The sequence below is a fragment of the Lemur catta genome, chromosome 9, assembly GCF_020740605.2.
Source record: "Lemur catta isolate mLemCat1 chromosome 9, mLemCat1.pri, whole genome shotgun sequence".
In the NCBI taxonomy this organism is placed as follows: Eukaryota; Metazoa; Chordata; class Mammalia; order Primates; family Lemuridae; genus Lemur; species Lemur catta.
Window position 1 is genome coordinate 60,084,108 of NC_059136.1, and position 18,300 is coordinate 60,102,407.

Here is an 18,300-nt window from a genome sequence, read left to right on the forward strand (position 1 = left end):
CCCAAGTCTGAATAACCATGACTTGTCTGAGTTGTTCTTTCAAATAAAAATGGAGTAACATGAAATAAGTGGCTAGTTCAGCAAATAAGTCACTGCACAACTGTTTTTCCTCAAGACAATCATCGTTCTTCAGTACGTAGTATACTTTATGCATATATTCCCTTTCATCACATAGGATAATTAAAAAGCATGTATTCAAGAATTGTGACTAATAAAATAATAATTTTTACTGCTTCATCAAGGACACTCTAGTGAAACTAGTTTTGTTGTTTTTTTACTGTGAATGGATGGCAGTTAAGAATACAATGAGTGCTGGTAGTTTAGCTGCCTTGATTCACATGCTAAGGAGCCAGCAGTTTTACCAACTATTGCTTCTGCACCATCAGTATAATCATCAACACTGTGGAAAAGGCAAATAATGTCTTAATTATTATGAAAATAGTTCTATCTATAAGGACTCAGTGAAAGGGTACCCCTGGGGCTCCTTCCCAGGGGTTCAAGGACCACACTTTGCAAACTGTTGCCTTAGAAAAACTGAAGGAACATTACTTATCAGCTATGTGATCTTGGGCAATCCACTAAACTCTTTATTCAGCTATATAAAAGAAATAATAATATCGCCCCAGAGTTGTTCATCAGTATTAAGAGATGTGAAAATATTTTGTACATTGCGTAGGATCATAAAAATGTAAGACCTTATTAATATTTGTAATGAATGATATCAGGGTTTCAGTGGATACCATTGACTTTATCCTAACAACCTGGTAGTGACCAAATTTATACATTTTGGTTCTGTTGTTTCTCTTACTAGCAATCTTTACATTTCTACCTGAATTTAGACCCTTATAATCAGAGATGCAAAACTGATTCATTAATGAATGAATGAATATTAATAAATGTTGCTGCCAGCTGAACATATCTAAGTTTTTATCATATTCCTACCTCACCTTCATGGTCAAATGTGTCTAGAGCTTTCCGTTGAATATGTCTGAGTATGTCCATTTGTTTCTCTTCTCTTCCAAAATAGGTCTCCCTACTTCTGCTTATAGAAATATCATTCCCATCCTTAAGAGCCCAATTAAGTCAGTCTTTTCTGGCTACCCAAGCAGGATACCTTTTCTCCTACAAATATCTGGTACTTAATGCCTTACGTTACTAGATAACTTCTCTTTGCTTGCCTTCCCTTAACTACACTGTAATCTCTCTGAGGGTTAAGTATATTTTACATTTCTCTTTATTCCCTTTAGCATCTATTAGCACAGAGCTTCAGCCTGGCTAATGGTCCTATGTGTACTCCACTGGAGACTAAAATCAATGAAGCACTGACCTTCATACTCAAATAAAGGCCTAGAAGACTATGGTAGTTTAACCTGCTTTGTAGACCTAGGATCTATAGCTCTTGTCATATAGACAAGTTTTATCTGTAAGTCTTACTCCAGTGATAGAGCAAGGTAACCAATATCACAGCTTAGAGTACAATTACTCTATGGACAAAAGTCGTACTTCTCAAAGTGCCTAAGATGTGGCTCTGAGAGGAAAACATAGGATAATGTATATTAAGGTACCTAAGTAGATCTAAGATATTTTTCTTTAAAAAGATAGGTAATAAGAAATCTTAAAAAACCCGCCTATTTAAAATACACAAAAACACACAGTGCAACAACATAAAAAATGAACTAAAATGAGAGTTACTTAGATTTAACCAAGTTAAAACACAAATTCAAAATGCAGGATGGCAAAAAAGAAACACCAGCCATAAATTACAGCATTTATCATCATTCAAAAAGTCAAATCAAATAGGCAGAATTTCTACCAAAGGTAGAAATTTTGTACTGAAAAAGCAACAGCAACTGAAAGGTTGTCAAGTGATAAAAAGATCATGGGGCTATGGTGTCAGAATAAGCTGGGTTCAGATTCTAGTTCAGAACTGTACGAAATTAATGAAATCACAAAATCCTTCTAGGCTTCAAAGCCCTTATCTATAAAATGGGGCTATTGCTATCTGCCTGACAATGTTTCTGAGAGGATTAGAAATAATTTAGGAGAGTAAAAAGTACAGACTTTAAAGTCAGATGGGTTTGGGTCAGAACTGACTATACATACTTTAACATAAGCCTCAGGTTTCTCACTTGTAAGATGGGTATAATACTACTACCTCAGAGCTCTTATGAGGATAAGTAATGTCACAAATTATTTTTTATAATGTCTACAAAGTCTTCAAAGTACACCCAGTAAGTGCTCAGTAAGTTGTCACTACTAGATTTGTAAATATATTCACACATACCCACATACCTCACCTTGCATGGTGTCTGCTGTATTATACTTATTATAATTATTTCCTACCATAAGAAATTTCAGAATGATGATTATAAACTTTAAACTGCAATTTTACACCCTGTTACACTCAATCTATATATGATTAAGCAATAAGAGCTTAACGGTAGTTCCTTAATTATCCCAACTACAAATTTTTCAGGATAATTCAGGGAGTGGAAGCAGGTATAAGTAAGTATAAATTGTTCACTAATAGAGAGAAAGCCCAGGAACAAGAAAACAGTACGTGTGAGATGTGTAAATCTGTATTAGGCATATCAACTATTCACTCTGTAAACTCACAATCCTTAAATTATATGCTTATTTGTTAATGAAAGTCATTTACTATTTACTTTTTTGTCAAAGGCAAAGTCAAACATAAATTTAATTCTTTCCAAAACTACCTTTCATTTCGAGCTGTCTTGTAGCTGTCCTGGCTCTAGATCAATTTCACTGGGTTACAGGCGGAGAAGTGATTTCACCAGTTCTTTCAAGACATTTTGAAATTGGAAGCATTAAGAAACTGCAGTGATCATTTCATACCACTATCCCATGAGGCTAGAGCTGTTGAACCCTGGCTCCTAGCAATCACTTACCTACCAGTGACTTTGTTTGTTTGTTTGTTTTTAGTGTATCCTGAAAAAGGGTTACACATGCAGAGTAAAAAACAAAGCAAAAAAAAAGGTGGAGCGGGGGGAGAGGTGATTCAATGTACATAAAAGAACTGAATGAAAAGTCAACTCTCATAGTAGAAGGAACCACTGTTAAGTTTATTTATTTTGCCTACTTCCCAACTACATTAAGTAAAAGTGGGTCAGTTCTAACACCAGCAACTAGAAAATTAATAAAATCCCAAGAATGTATCACTTTTGGGTTATGATATATTGTCCTATTTGGAAAGCTTTACATCCAAACCGAAGTGCATAACCACGCTTTTTAATAATGACCCAAGTGCAGAACACTTCTTTTGTTAAAGTCAAACTGTAATAAGTAAATGATTATATCTCCAATACAACAGAAATCTATTTTAATACTAAATACCACTGGACAATTTTGCTAAGCTTTTTATGGTAGAGGTGCACTATTAACGAAGGTAACACAATTCCACAATTCTGTTTTTGAATAAGACATATGTTATATATCTGGAACCTTACTCATACAAAAGATGTTCAAGTTGTGAATAAATTGTTTTTGGCATTATAAATATTTAATAATGCCACAGCGATGTTTAAAATATTTGGCAATAAATCCTTGTTTTAAAAAAACAAAAACTAAAAAATAACCTAGTTAAACTTTCACCAACCATCCACTATGATTAATTCAGATTTTCAGTTTCCCTTAAATGACAGATATACATACAAGCTTACACAACAGGAAAGCATCATTTTTATATGTCATTCTCTTTATTAAGAACCTTGCATACAATTTCATATGCTCCCAAACTTACCTTTTCATTTTTCTTGTCTATTTCTGGTAGCTGCTTTGCTGCTACACTTTGAGGAGTTCGGACTTCACCCTCAGCCACTTCAACAGTCCGTCCATTTGGCTGCACAGGCAACAAAAAGCATTATGTTATCAAAATGCTTAGCAGATCAAACTAAAGATTTATATTCAGGAAACAGTATATGCTACAACCAAAATCTACCACCTGACCTAAATTAAAAAGGTTTTTGTCCAGCAATGTTATCTAAGACTTGGTGGATTATTGTCCCCAGTAACACTGTTTTGGAATATAAACATAGTACACTCATAAACAAAATTCTGTGTCACAAATTTTCTAATCTCATCCACGTATCTATCAGTCCCTCTAACAAAAATAATGCAACAGTGGCAGTTAAAAGGAGAACTAACCTGTATTCACACTTTGACCACCGATTAGCTTTGTAATCTCAGAACATTGTATTCATTATCTTTGAGCCTTATTATTACATCTATAAAATGATAGGTGTAATTTATTCAAAAGCAAAATTTTTCTGTACAGGGTCAGATAGAAAATATCTTAGGTTTTGTGAGCCATTTAACCTCTGTCGCAACTATGTAAAACTTCTCCATTGTAGCACAAAAGCAGCCATAGATAGTATACAAACAAATGAATGTTAAATATCTCTAATGTCGCCTCTAATTCTATAATTTAATGACTCTACTGTTCTGGGATTAAGAATCTTTTCCAACCCACTGCCATAGCCTAAAAAGACTATCTCAGCTTTCCTAATATTCCTAAAATAAAATGATAGAGGTGTCTGTGAGCAGAGTCAAATCTGTGATTCCCAAATCTGGCTTTTAATCAGAATCTTTTTTTTTCATTTTAAATAATTATTTCTGCGTTTCATCATCAGAAATGTATATAGATTGAGGAGTTTTAAGAATGGAGCCTAGGTATCTGTATTCTAACCTTCTTTCTAAATTCTACCACTTCTTTCCAATTGTGCATTCCCCTCAAAGTCAATAAAGTTAGCAAACCAATATACTATTATAACAGGTCCAATGGCTTTATATTTTAGTTCTTGTACAACAGTCTTCCACCAGACTACTTACTCATTATAGCAGAGCTATACTCAAGAAAACAATATGAATGTTTAAAGTTTCTATGTGACTTTACCTGCATTTGTTAAAAATGATCAGGGACACACAGACAAAGAGGCCATTTATATTCTAAAATCCAATTCATAGGCTTTCCAAAGATTTGTGGCAGAAAATCAAAACAAAAGCTGTCTTTTAGCTGCTTAAATTCCTAATTAATCCAAATTTAATCTGCTGGGTCTTAAGCAACTTGTTAAAGTCAGACAGCTAATGCCAAAATCAGGTTTCCTTACTCTTGATTTGGTTCTTTCCTCTGTGCTGTTTTGCCTTTTTAATGTTGTTGCCTTTTCTAATCTCTCTTTCTGTATATGTATGTATATATATGGCGGGAGGATGGAAGAGGGAGGCAGTACATGGAGAAAGGTAAGAAACTTCCTACATCAGGAGTATAAAACTTTGTTTAATCCTACTTTCTAATATCATCATCTACTTATTGGTCTATTCTCATGTTACTTCTTAGTTCATACCAGCCTTCCTAGTCAAACTTACCTTTTCTGATTTCTTGGGGTTAGCCTCACCATTCCATGAAAGCGTTACACTAACTGGCTAATTTCGCAGCTTTAATTACACAGTTTTCCATCTCTTCCATTAGCAACTCACAAGGCTTACATAGGAAACTCCAACATAGTCACTTTTTTTTTTAAAATGAAGGGGTTGTGGGCTGTGTGGAGGGGTGTTCAGTTGCCTTGTTTGTTTTTGTTGAGACAGAGTCTCACTCTGTCCCCCTGGGTAGAGTGCAGTGGTGTCATTGTAGCTCACTGCAACCTCCAACCCCTGGGCTCCAGTGATCCTTCTGCCTCAGCCTCCTGGGTAGCTGGGACTACAGCTGCACACTGCAATGCCCAGCTGAGTTTTTATTCCCTTTCTTTTTGGTAGAGACGGGTCTCACTTTTGCTCAGGCTAGTCTCGAACTCCTGAGCTGAAGCAATCCTCCCACCTTAGCCGCCAGAGTGCTAGGATTACAGGCGTGAGCCACCGCACCCGGCCATCATCATAGTCACTTATACACCACTTCCATTTTACTCACATAAATGAATACACTGAATCATTTATTTACTAAATGCTAAAAGATGAGAAAACTGTCTTAAAAACTTGCCAAAAAGCTCAATGCCATTTATTTGAGACCAACTGCAAACACTATCAATGTAGCCTCCTAAATGAAAGATGAAACAATCTTTCCTTTCCAACAAATACAAACTCTGAAGTCTTCAGTCAGTGACCAACAGCACTCTCACAGATCCAGGAACACTCAGTTTCCATTTCTACAGGCTCTGAACTGATTAGCAAACCAAAAGTGCACATGTGCCCTTACCTGCGCCAATTTCAGTTCCCTCTGCAACATCAACCTATGTAATGGCAATAACTGCAGCTGTTCTCTCTGGCCTATGCAGATCAACAAATTTTCCACTAACTCTTGGGATTTATATAGCTCTCATCACTACTAGATTCCAGAGTCATCAACAACTCCCCACACATGACTGACACCATGCAACAAAAAGCCTTCTATCCCAAGAGTAAAGTCAACAGAATTCTTGGGTAGCCGGAAAAAAGAATATACTATAGCAGCTCTCCTTCACACAGCAGCACAATTAGTCCTTTTATTCTGCCACTATTTTGTCAAGAAGGCCTTGTCCTGGAAAATCATTAACCATATATAAATTAGCAAATTCTTAAATGGGAGATTATATAGATTTGCTCACACAAAAAGCAACTAAATGCAAACCAACACTTCAAATCCAATGTGTCTACCCTTGTGACTGTCAACATGGATTTTATATAAAAGTATTATTTTCTCCAATCATACCACTTTAATATATAAGGTGGATTTATACAGATTAGCAATTATATAGGCCTCCCATTGTACCATATCCTAAAATTCTCTGGAGAACTTTGAGTTCTTCCTCTCCAGAGCCAATCAAACTTATAGCATACAATTTGTATCTTAAGTTAGACCAAAGATGTCCTTCAAATTTGGTGAAAGCCAACCAGTAACAGAAAAATGATATAATCATTTTATTTATGTGGATAAACTCCTTGTAGTTATTGCTATGTTTACCTTATTGTTATAACTCCCTTCAACCCCCACCTGGATCTTTTTTTAAAACGCATGCAAGAAAGAACTGTGTGTGTGTGTGTTGGCAGGGGTGGTAGTAAACCAGAATGAGGACACCTAAACATCAGAGGAGAATAGAATGGAAGAAGGGGCCATAGTATTAGGAGAGCAGGAGCTTATGTTATGATTCTTGATTTCAAGAAAATAAAATGGTTCATGTTAATCAATCTTAAACTTATTAATTCCACATAATTCCATAAGCATTTATTTATTAAGTATTCAAGTATCAGGCACTGGGACAGGGACTTTGTAAACAGACATATGAAAGGAATCTGCTCTCAGGGAATCTTAAAGTTCACAATAAGAAGGTATGCTTAATAATAGATTTCTACTTCATCTGAGTAGTCTTGTTAAACTGACTTGCAAAAGAATCTGTATCTGAAGTTAGCATACATAAGGCTTAACACTGACTTCTAAAATGAAATCATTTAGAATCCTATTTTCATTTAGTTACATAAATTTTATTTCTAGACACAAAATGTAAAGATCATGACTTAAAATTACTTGGAAACTTCTTAGGTTTAGAATATAGAAGGGCAGTCTACCAACTACCAAAAAATATATATGAAAAGGCGTTGGGTTTTAGAGTCGGACGAGCCTGAGATTAAGGGCCAACTTCGAAATTTAATCACTGTCATTTTAAGCATTTTTCTTGACTTAACCTTCAATTTCATCAATTGTAAATATGAGAAAAATATGTACTCGTCTTACAGGTTTCTTGTTAGAATTACACCAAATGAGAGAGCATGTGAAAGCATACTTGCTCAAGAAACATTTTCTTCTCTTCTAATATCCTTTCCTCTCCAAAATTATGATGGCCCATACTTTCTATCCCCATGTTTAAGCATTTGGGTCATTTTTCATACCAGCAAGCTCAAAATAAACATTAAGTCCTGGTGGTCAAAAGGGCCTGGACATGTATCTGTCAGGCCCAATGCTCTAGACACTAACTTTTTGAAAAATTAATCGATCACAAATGATAAGTAAACATATCCTCTCAGAGGCTAAAAACAGTCCAGGCTCACTCTAGAGACAGCACTGCAATGTTATCTTTCTTTTTTAAAAAACTGCTGTTTTCTAAGAAAATTACATAATATTACATTCACTCATGTGTTCATTCCTCGATGCTCAGTAAGCAAATACAGTACAGTGATATGTAGAACCCTTACAACTTTGAAACAAAGGCAAGTAAAGTAAGGCTCAATCCCGCACGCACGTAAGAAGCTTAGAACCTAGCAAAGAGAGACAGGTATACAATAGCACATGCTAAGATACGAGACAAAAGGTATACTCACCCTCATACTCTCAAGAGTATGAGTTTTGAAGGCAAGCTGAGAGACCAGAGTTTAAATCCCAAACATGTGTGACCATGGACAAGTTACTACTTCACTGGAGTCTCAATTTTACTGGCTGACAGTTATACTTAGCATACAGGAGGCATAAATATATATATTATGTCCACCATAACAAAGGTAAAAGGTAAGACATTAGGAAATTCAAAAGAGGCACCACCTTTAGCTGATAAGTTAGACTATAACATAGTCTAACATTAACTAACAATTTCCAAGTGTTTGCTAGGTATGTTACACGCATTATCTCATTTAATGGACAAGATCTACTCTTGATCGATTTCTTTGTTTTAGTTGTAAAGAGTTCTGATACAAATTCAAGATAGAACAATTTCTTGTCAGTTTGTTTGAAAGCACAAAATGTGTTTTTTCCCTGCCCAATGTTGTGCACATATCAACTATATAAATTAAACATGCACATAAACTACAGCTCCAGGCATTGTATTTAATAATTTACCTACTTATTTTTAAGTTCAACCTCAATTTTAAACTCTTAATAACCGAGAGAACAATCTTACAAATATGAACTATACTTCAAATTTGTAAAATCTTGCTATATCTCCTGAGATATTTCCTTTAGTGGTGAAGGTCTGTGTGCTTTCTAAACACTAGCCAAAAATTCAACTCTTCTTGGGGATTCCAAACCCTCTCCTTGTGGACTACATTAGGGATGCTCAAGGCTACTTTTATGAGATGGGGAGGTGACAATACTTGTCACATGGCCAAATTATGCTAAAGATGACTTCTGAAAAAATACAAGCATTGGTTTTCAAGATTTTATATCTGATGGGTACTGAGAAAAGGACTACAAGTGATACAGCTGACACATATCCATGCATGTGTTTCTTAGATACTCATGGATGTCTTCTGGAAGTCTGGCATTCTGTGGAACAGTTTGAAAACTACTAGCATAGCTGGAGAGAAAACAAAGTAAATTATCAATATAAATAACACCAATTCCTCACTTAGATCTCTTGATTTTGCTTGAATAATAATTCAAAAATACTTTCAAGGCTTTCACAACCTTGAGAAATAATGCACTAGTTAATAATGACAAAGCACAACAAAAATGAATGTTCAGAGAGTTTATTGCTGTTCTTAGTATCTACAATGAGCACAATTGTTAAAGGTCTTTTCTGACAGAACTATTAAAGGTCTTTTATGCTAGGCCTCCAGCAGAATAAAATGAAAAGATGAAAAAGTCCTATCACATAACCAAACAAATGGGGCCAAAATTCTGGAGCTTTTGTAAAGGTCAGTATAATTTTCATCAGAAACTTGACTCTAAAAGCAAATTTTAAAAGCAATAAAGTAAGTTATAACTCACTGGGAAAATTGGATTTGTTCTTTGAATACAATTTAATATCCTGGAACATGCCATCGAACCCAGAGACGTACAGTGGAAATAACTGGCAGTTCTTAGACTGAATATTAGGATAAGTTTAGCCTTTGAAACATCTTTGGTTTATGACCTTGAATAAGTCACTTAATCTCTGAATCTCAAGATTCCTCTTTTGTAAAATCACAAATATTTGTTTTACCTAACTCTTGGCATTTTTAAATCAAATGATTATTCTTTTAAGAATTAAAACTAAAAAAGATAGTGACTTAAAGGTAAAAAGAAAACCCTACAGGTAGTAAGTGATATAATTTACTTACCAGCAAAACCATTACCTAAGAATTAAAAAAAACCCCACAACTCTACTGGGAATATATTAAGAGACAAATTTATTTAGCTCAATAACAGATTATCCAATTAAACTATGAGATGTCATTTTAGCCACTTCAATCAGCATTTGGTTCAACAAATAATTACCAAAAGTTCTTATATGCCAGGCACTGTTTACCACTGGCTTACAATCTGGGGATAAGGGGGAGGTTCCACAAAAATAGATATGTAAACAAATAATTTACAAACCATACTGTTATGAAGGAAACATATATGAGGCTGAGAGAGAAAACAAAAGAGGATGCCAATTTCAAATAGGATGATCAGGAATGGATTTTTGGGAAGGTGACCTTAAGAGGAGGGCTAAAGGATGATGAGAATAGTGGGGGGAAGGTTGTTCTAGAAGTATTAATAATAGCTCACGTAAAGGCACTGGGTTGTGAAAGAGTTTGAAAAACTGAAAAAAGATCAGTGTAGTTGGAAGTAGCAAATGAAAGGAAACTAACTCAAAATCAGCTTAGAAAGAAAAGCAGGTGCTAGACCACAAAGGCCATGGAAGAAGGTTTAGATTTTAAACCAAAGGGCTACCGAAGTGTTGGTTTTAGACAAGATAGTGATTTGTTTTGATAAAAGACTCCTTACCAGGGCACTGAAAAAGGACTGGAGGCAGTCAAGGGAAAGCTACTGCTGAAGTTCAGGTGAGGTAAGGTGATAGTAGAAAGAGAATAGTCAGACTGAATATATATTTTGGAGATAAAACTGATGGGTTAGATATGAGGTGAGGAAGATATCAGGAAGTGAGAAAAAGGTTAGAATCATGGATGATTGTTAGATTTTTGGCTTGAATAACTCAATGGATGGTGGAATAACTTACCATTGTCAGAAATGGGGAAGACTGGGAGAGGACAGGGAATTATGAGTTCTGTTTCAGGAATGTTAAAAGTTTGAGATAAATGTTAGACTTCCAATTGGAGAAATCAAATATACACCTAGACATGACGATCTGGAGATGAGAGGAATGGTCCAGACACAGATATGGACTAATACACTGTTGATCCCCATTATCAATGGATGCTGTATTGGTGAATTTGCCTGCTAAAATTTATTAGGATGTTGTTAGAATAAAAATCAATACTTTAGCTTTCACAGTCATTTGTGGACATGCATAGAGCTGCAAAAAATTTGAGTCCTCATACAGGCACATTCCCAGCTGAGATCAAGGCAGCACTCTACCTTTTTACTTGAGCTCTCATAACTGTAAACAAGTATCCTTTTTGAGGTCAATTTAGTGTCACATACTCTGCATTTTTATGCTTTCTGTTGGTAATTTCACCGTTTAAAACAGCCCCCAACTATAGTATTGAAGTGCTTGCTGTGTAGTGTTCCTATGTGTAAGAAGGCTGTGATACACCTTACAGAGAAAACATGCACATTAAATAAGCTTTGTTCAGCTATGGTTCTACTGCTGTTGGCAATAAGTTCAATGTTAATGAATCAACTATGTTAATTAAAATGTTTTTAAACAGAAACACACATAAAACAGGCTAGGTATTGATTGGCTGGTGAAAATACTGTGACCAGAGGCTTGGAGGAAACTAACCTTGCGTTTTCCCTAGGAGCACCAGTTCAGTACTAATTCAATGTTTGTGGCAACTTTACAGAACCACCACAAATAAGAATTGACCATATCGATCTGTTCCATTGTTTTTTTTTTTTTTTAAAGAGATAGGGTCTCACTACGTTGCCCAGGCTGGTCTTGAACTCTTGGCCTCAGGTGATCCTCCCACCTAGGCCTCCCAAAGTGCTGGAATTACAGGTGTGAGCCACCATACCTGGCCTTTCATTACTGTTTATAAAGTACCTTCTATGTGCGTAAACAACTAGCAATATGCTCTATGCTAATATGGATAATGAGCAGATGGTCAGTTACTTGCTGAATGACAGACAGAATCACATAACATGGTGATATTAGACCATTTTGATCTAAAAATACAGCAACTGCATAGTTTCTACTAAATATAGAACATTATGGTAGGTGTTACAAAGAACACATAACTAGCTGGGGAGCTAGAGAAGGCTTTACAATTGAAGCAGCACTGCAGCTGGGCCTTGAAGGACAGGTAGAAATTGGTACAGAGATAAAAGGGTCTTTTAATGATTAAAATAATAGGAACAAAGAGATAGAAATCTAGCTAAGCAGAATTTTTTCTTGTCTTAGCGGTAGGGTTAGGTAAGGTAGGGTTAGATCACGAAGAAGCCTGAGTGCCATATTATGGACTTTGGATTTTATTCAACAGGTGGTAGGGAAACTACTGAAAAGATGTGAACATGAAAGTCACATGATCAGGACTGGGCTTCAAAAGATTTAACTGGCATGAGTGGGTGGAAAAGATTAGCAACAAGACACTGGAAGCAGGAAAACCAGTTAGGATGTTGTTAGAATAGTCTAAGCAAAAGGTAATAGAAGTCCTAAAGTAGAGCAGTGGCACTGAAACTGGAACAGAAGTAATGACTACAAAAGACACAGCATACCATCAGAATGCATCACTTCATGATGGAGATACAAGCTGAGAAACGTGTCTTTAGGTGATTTTGTCGTTGTACAAATATCAGAGCATTACTTACAAAAACCTAGATAGTGGAGCTTACTACACACCTAGGTTATATGGTATAGCCTTCCCTCTTAGGCTACAAACCTGTATAGCATGTTACTGTGCTGAATACTGTAGGCAACTGTAACACAATGGTAAGTATTTGTGTATCACAGAAAAGGTACAGTAAAAGTATCGCAAGGGGCCACCATTATATATGAGGTCCATTGTTGACTGAAACATCATTATGTAGCACATGACCGTAATTTATTGGCTGCAGAAGAATGGACCTCACAAAATGAAACCCAGAAGAGGCAAACAGCCATCTTCTACGGTAAAAATAAAAAGGAGGCTTATATGGCTATTTACCAGGCATGAAGAATAGGAGTAAGCTGTATAAATACTTTGGTGGGACATCTTATGCTCTCAGTAATTATTTTTTGAGTGCCAAGCACTGTGCAAGGTTATATAGCAGCAAACAAGAGGAAACACTACTGTTATTATCTAAGCTAAGAAATATTGACAATTACACTACAGAAAATCTTTATGAAACTTTCTACACTAATACACAAATAGTTTGTTCACTAAAATGAATTTTCTTTGAAGTCGATCCTGATTATGTGCTTCTAGTTGAAATTCAAAGCAACAACTGTTATAGACTAGTTATCTGAGATCTCACATTCATCTAAATCATTATTCAGATTAAAAATCAAGCAAAAAAAATATTTACTGAGTGTCTATGTAATACCCACATCAAACTAGGTATCACGAAAAATACATATAACAGTAATTTCAAAAAATGCTAAGAACTAAGTCCAATGAAAAATGCACCCTCCCCTTCACTTTTAATAAGGGAGTAAACTGCAATTCATACTCTAAAAGACCTATGGCAAGATTTTATTAGGGGACAAAAACCAAATTGATAAAAGAATTTCCAAAAATGTTTATGAATAGGTTGAAGTAAAAACAGATTTTCAAAAGCTAACCACCACCTACCCTACAAATAAAAACAAACTATTAGAAACAAATTTTGAAAATGGGAGCAAAATTTGAAACGATTTAACAGAAAGCTAAAAATAGTGAAATAAAAAGATGAAAGTAAAAATTATATTTAAGTAAAATGTCTTAAAAGAATATGTAATGTCCTTTCAAAGAAACTGTGGCAGTTTACACCACTAAATCCACTTGAATCAGAATATATCCTAAAATGTATATTAGAATGATGCAGTAATAAAAGATGGTAAGATCTTATAAGATGATACATGGCCCCACTAAGAGATCTTATAGCCCTATTCTAGTGAGTGATTTTCAAACTAATAGGCAAGAATTCACCAACAGAGATTGTTAAAAAAATGCAGACTTCCTGGACCCATGCAGAGACTTTGAACTTACAAGATCTATGGTGTACCTCAGAAATCTGTAAATTTTAACAAGCATTCAAAGGGACTCTACAACAAATAGCCAGGGTAACACTGGAAGAATACTGCAGTATTTTAACTTAATTAAGATCTCCAACTTATAAACAAGATAAGCTGAACGGAGCAAGGTTAAATGCCTTACTCAAGTTCAGAGTTCCTCATTCCTGCCAGGCTGACAGAGTTAAGTCTTCCTCCAATCCAGGTCCTTTGCTGTTTCTCAGGGCCCTCCCACTATCTTGCTCCTATCACTTGTAAAGTCAGCTTCTGTGACAAAGCCTTTCAAGCCCACCTGGGCCTACACTGAGGTTGTATTGTTAATTTTTTGAGTATACCTTTTTCACAACTGGAACAAAAAGCTCCCCATAGAGAAACTGAGCTTTTACTTCTGTATCCCCTTCACAGTGAGACATACTAATATTGTATTCCTGTTTACTGCCTACAATTTGTGAGATATGGCTTACAAATTGAAGGCAGTAATATTATAAAATACTCTTTAGCCCTGTAAAGCAATTTTTCTAACTGTAGGGCATGCCTCATAATCAAATGTGAAACCAATTTAGCAGGTCACAAATAATATTAAAGAAAAACAACAGTTTTGTGTGTGTGTATTGTAATGTAAAATGTATTTCTTACTGGGGGTTGTAGTCAAAAAAGTTAGAAAGCCACAATTTTGTAAACGTTGATTAAACTAAACTTCTCCAATACATTTTCAACACTCTGTATACAAAGATACTTTCTCACTTAATTAATACTCAGCCACCCAGTCTTCCCATTCTCCACTCCTCAAAGGTTAACACTAGCTTTACTTATTCATTTTCCGTTTCCTTAACTCAGATGAAAAGGAGGAGGGGGTAAGTCCTAAGTCTAATGAGCATTTTCCACAGTACATAAGCATTCACCACAGTCAGTGTTCCTTCTTCAGATGACTCATCTGAGTGTTACGCACTTCAGATAGGCTCTTGGAGCACCTGTCTCTCAAGTCCATCTGAAATTCTAGACGTCCCAAATAGGGCTTTGAAATTTTTATAACCTGCTTCATCCACACAGGCTTATGCTTAATGTGTTTTTTTCAAGATTAACTTCTTCCCTTACTTTGGAGCCAGGTTCTCTATTTCTACCATAACATTACTTTCTGATAATCCTTGATGCTCTCTATAAATTTTTAAATTATATATGTTCCAAATCAGTTCTATTTTCTCCCCTCCTAACTTAAGGGAGTATTCACATTAATAAAGTTGTGCCCTTTTCTAGGTTTTGTATGTATCTTGCATCTTCTTAATCAGCAGACAAAATGTGAATGCTTTTCTAGGCCTAATAACACACTGTAACCTATCACATCTCTAATATAGTCTTCTTGTACTGTTACCAACAATACTCTTCTTAGTTTGAACTCAAACCCCATTTCCTCCAATACCTTTCCTAAAGCTCTCCAATGGAATTAGTTTTCCAATCTCCAAACATTCTGTTCACCCCTCCATAGCACCTATCAGTCTATGGAAAATTGTAATTATTTATGAATCTGTCCCAGTGATTAACTCTCATATGTGTACACCTCGCACTGCCCATCAAACACTAGAGCACACTTCACATAGTAAGGTCTTGGTACTGGCTTACTGAATTGTACTGAAAAGGTAAAGCACTTAATTCAGTGGATATAAAAATGGGTTAGGGCCAGGCACGGTGGCTCATGCGTGTAATCCTAGCACTCTGGGAGGCCAAGGCGGGAGGATCACTCAAGGTTAGGAGTTTGAGACCAGCCTGAGCAAGAGCGAGACCCTGTCCCTACTGAAAATAGAAAGAAATTATCTGGACAACTAAAAATATATGGAAAAAAATTAGCCAGGCATGGTGGTGCATGCCTGTAGTCCCAGCTACTCGGGAGGCTGAGGCAGGAGGATCGCTTAAGGCCAGGAGTTTGAGGTTGCTGTGAGCTAGGCTGATGCCATGGCACTCTAGCCTTGGGAACAGGGAGACTCTTGTCTCCAAAACACAAACAAACAAAAAAGGGTTAGAAGCTGTTTCTAATTCTACACACCTTCCATATTCTTAAATTGCTGAACTGTAAAGTATTTAAAAAATATAAAAACCTATGACAGATATCACGGGAATGGCAATAAAGAAGGTAGAAGTAAAATATGAAGACATGATAAAACTTAGGTGATGCCCTCTGCATTTCCACACGTGGCCCAATAAATCGCTGCCTGAATTCTCCTCTCAGCTTTCACCATTCTGCCCTGTCATCCCCTTTTACTCTATTTCAAAAACCTCCCGTACCACGGGTGTACAACAGACCTCTTCACTGAACTCGCCTTATCGCTTTTTCATAAGGCCATATACCCCAAAGTATATTAGGTAACCCACTCCTTCTTGCCTTGCTCCTGTTCCGGTCTCCGTTGGCCACATTCACCAGAACAAGAGCAAGCGACCATTTCCCTCTAACAGTCCCAACTAAAATGGAAGCGCGTCTAGACCTGCACACCTTTAATCCTCTGTAAGCCCCAGAGTTTTTAGGTCACCGTATTTCCTCCACTGGCCACCGTCTCAATGTGATTTGAGATAGACTTCTGTCTTCCAAGCGCAGTCTTTCCGTAACTTCCCAGCCTTACGGTCCCACTATTCTCCACATACAACCTACCTTGCAGGCCTTTACGAAGACTGGTATGTTATTCCAGCGGTCAAGTTTTCCGAAAATGGTTTGAACCCTGGGCACTTTTATTTAAGCGGAACCCCAGATGTTTCAACTTCCTTCCTCCAAACTGATCTTCCTCACCCGTCCTATACTTCCTGAGTTTCCCCATTCCCCAAGTAATATGTCCACCTATCCACCTTCTCCTCCACTTTGGAGATCTGCGTCTCAACTAACGCCTCTCTTTTCCTTTCCCAGCTGAGGCTCGGTCTCCCCTAGCTCGAGGGTCCGCATCCACGCCGGCCCGTCGCACCAGCCCCTCGCCCCTGTTCTACCGCTTCTCTTCCCCTACTCACTCTGGGTTTCTCCGTCAGTTTCTTCCGGTTCTTCTTCTTTTGCTCCTCGCTTCTGAGGTTCTTCAGCAGGGGCAGGTCGTCAGGGGCCGCGGCCGGCGCGGCTGTCGCCTCTTCCCGTTTGCGGGGCGTGCTCCTCCGCTTCTTGCGGGCGCCGGCGCAAGCCGCGGCCCAGCCGTAGCCCAGCAGTACCAGCAGCAGCAGCCCAAGCGCGCCCGTGCCCACCAGGATCACCCAGCCCGGGTACCGCTTCGGCTCCAGCCCCAGGTCGAGGCCCAGCTCGGTGCGCAGAAAGCCCAGGCCAACCGAGAGCATTTCCCGCAGCCGGGCCGAGCCCTCCTCGGCCTGCTGGGCCAGCTCGTCCTGCCAGCTCCGCGCAGCCATCTTCCCTCCCGTCAGGGGGACTCACAGGATGACGCCGGGGCGCGGAGACGCTGTGGACTAGTCAAGGGAAGCGAGGAGGGGCCGGACTGAGCAGCCTCAGGCCGAGCGCATCGCGGCCGCCCCTCGCGCCGGAGCCGGGGATCGGCCGCTGCCGCCGCGCGGAGGAGAGAGGGGGCTCCCAGGTTCCCCCTAGTCAGCCTCACCCCGCCGCCGCCAGCAGGAGGGGGGCAGGCGGGAGGGAGTGTCTCCAGCGGCGGCCGCTAAGCGGCGTCTCCGCGCCAGCGCCAGCGCCAGGCCCCGCTGTCCTCCCGGGGAGGAACAATGGCGGCTCAGGCCGCGATCCACGCCGCGCGCGGGGACGACCGCGGGTCACGTGGGCACAGGCGGGCGGGGCGTGGGCGTCACGTGGGTGCGGGCGCGGTCGGGCGGGGCGGGAGCAGTTGGGGTGAAGGCGCGGCTGTTGTGGTTGGCGGTAGCCCTTTGGGCCCGGTGGAGACGCGGAGCGTGGGGTCGGGTGACTCTGGACGGCGGACTGCGAGGGGTTATGTGGAGGAAGCCCCCGCGGGGTAGCTGGTGGCGCGGAGATGAGAGACGTGGCGCTCTGAATGGGGCAGCGGGCGGGAAGAGGAGGGTGAAGAGCAGGGAACCGGGTCACCAGGTCTGGGTCAAAGTCGTCCTAGCAGGTATAGCGTTTTCGTTTTCTTTTAGGGATTGGTGTTGAGGTGGAAGCCGCTTTTTCTCCCCGGTGACCCCGGTGCACTGGATGCTTCCAGAGTGAACTCAGCGGAGGCTGAACTGAAGCCGGCTCTCTTCTTGCGGAGCCTGGGTTTAATTCACAAATTGGATGTTTCTCTTCAGGGCCAGCTAACGTCCTGCGAGCCTGCCTTTTGCCAGCCTGGCTAGG

At 38.8% G+C, this 18,300-nt stretch overlaps 1 protein-coding gene across 6 annotated transcripts in view; it reads right to left on the reverse strand.

Annotated features, from left to right (window-relative positions):
* Positions 1-17,764, reverse strand: part of MTDH (metadherin) — a 55,319-nt gene extending 37,555 nt beyond the window's left edge. For all 6 annotated transcript variants that reach the window (XM_045560729.1, XM_045560727.1, XM_045560725.1 and 3 more), the window contains exons 1-2: positions 17,016-17,764; positions 3,761-3,859 (exon numbers count right to left, since the gene is read on the reverse strand). In XM_045560729.1, coding sequence (XP_045416685.1) covers positions 3,761-3,859; positions 17,016-17,396 — 480 coding nt within the window. In that variant the 5' untranslated portion in view covers positions 17,397-17,764. The remainder of the gene's footprint in view (positions 1-3,760; positions 3,860-17,015) is intronic.
* Positions 17,765-18,300: the final 536 nt, after the last annotated feature.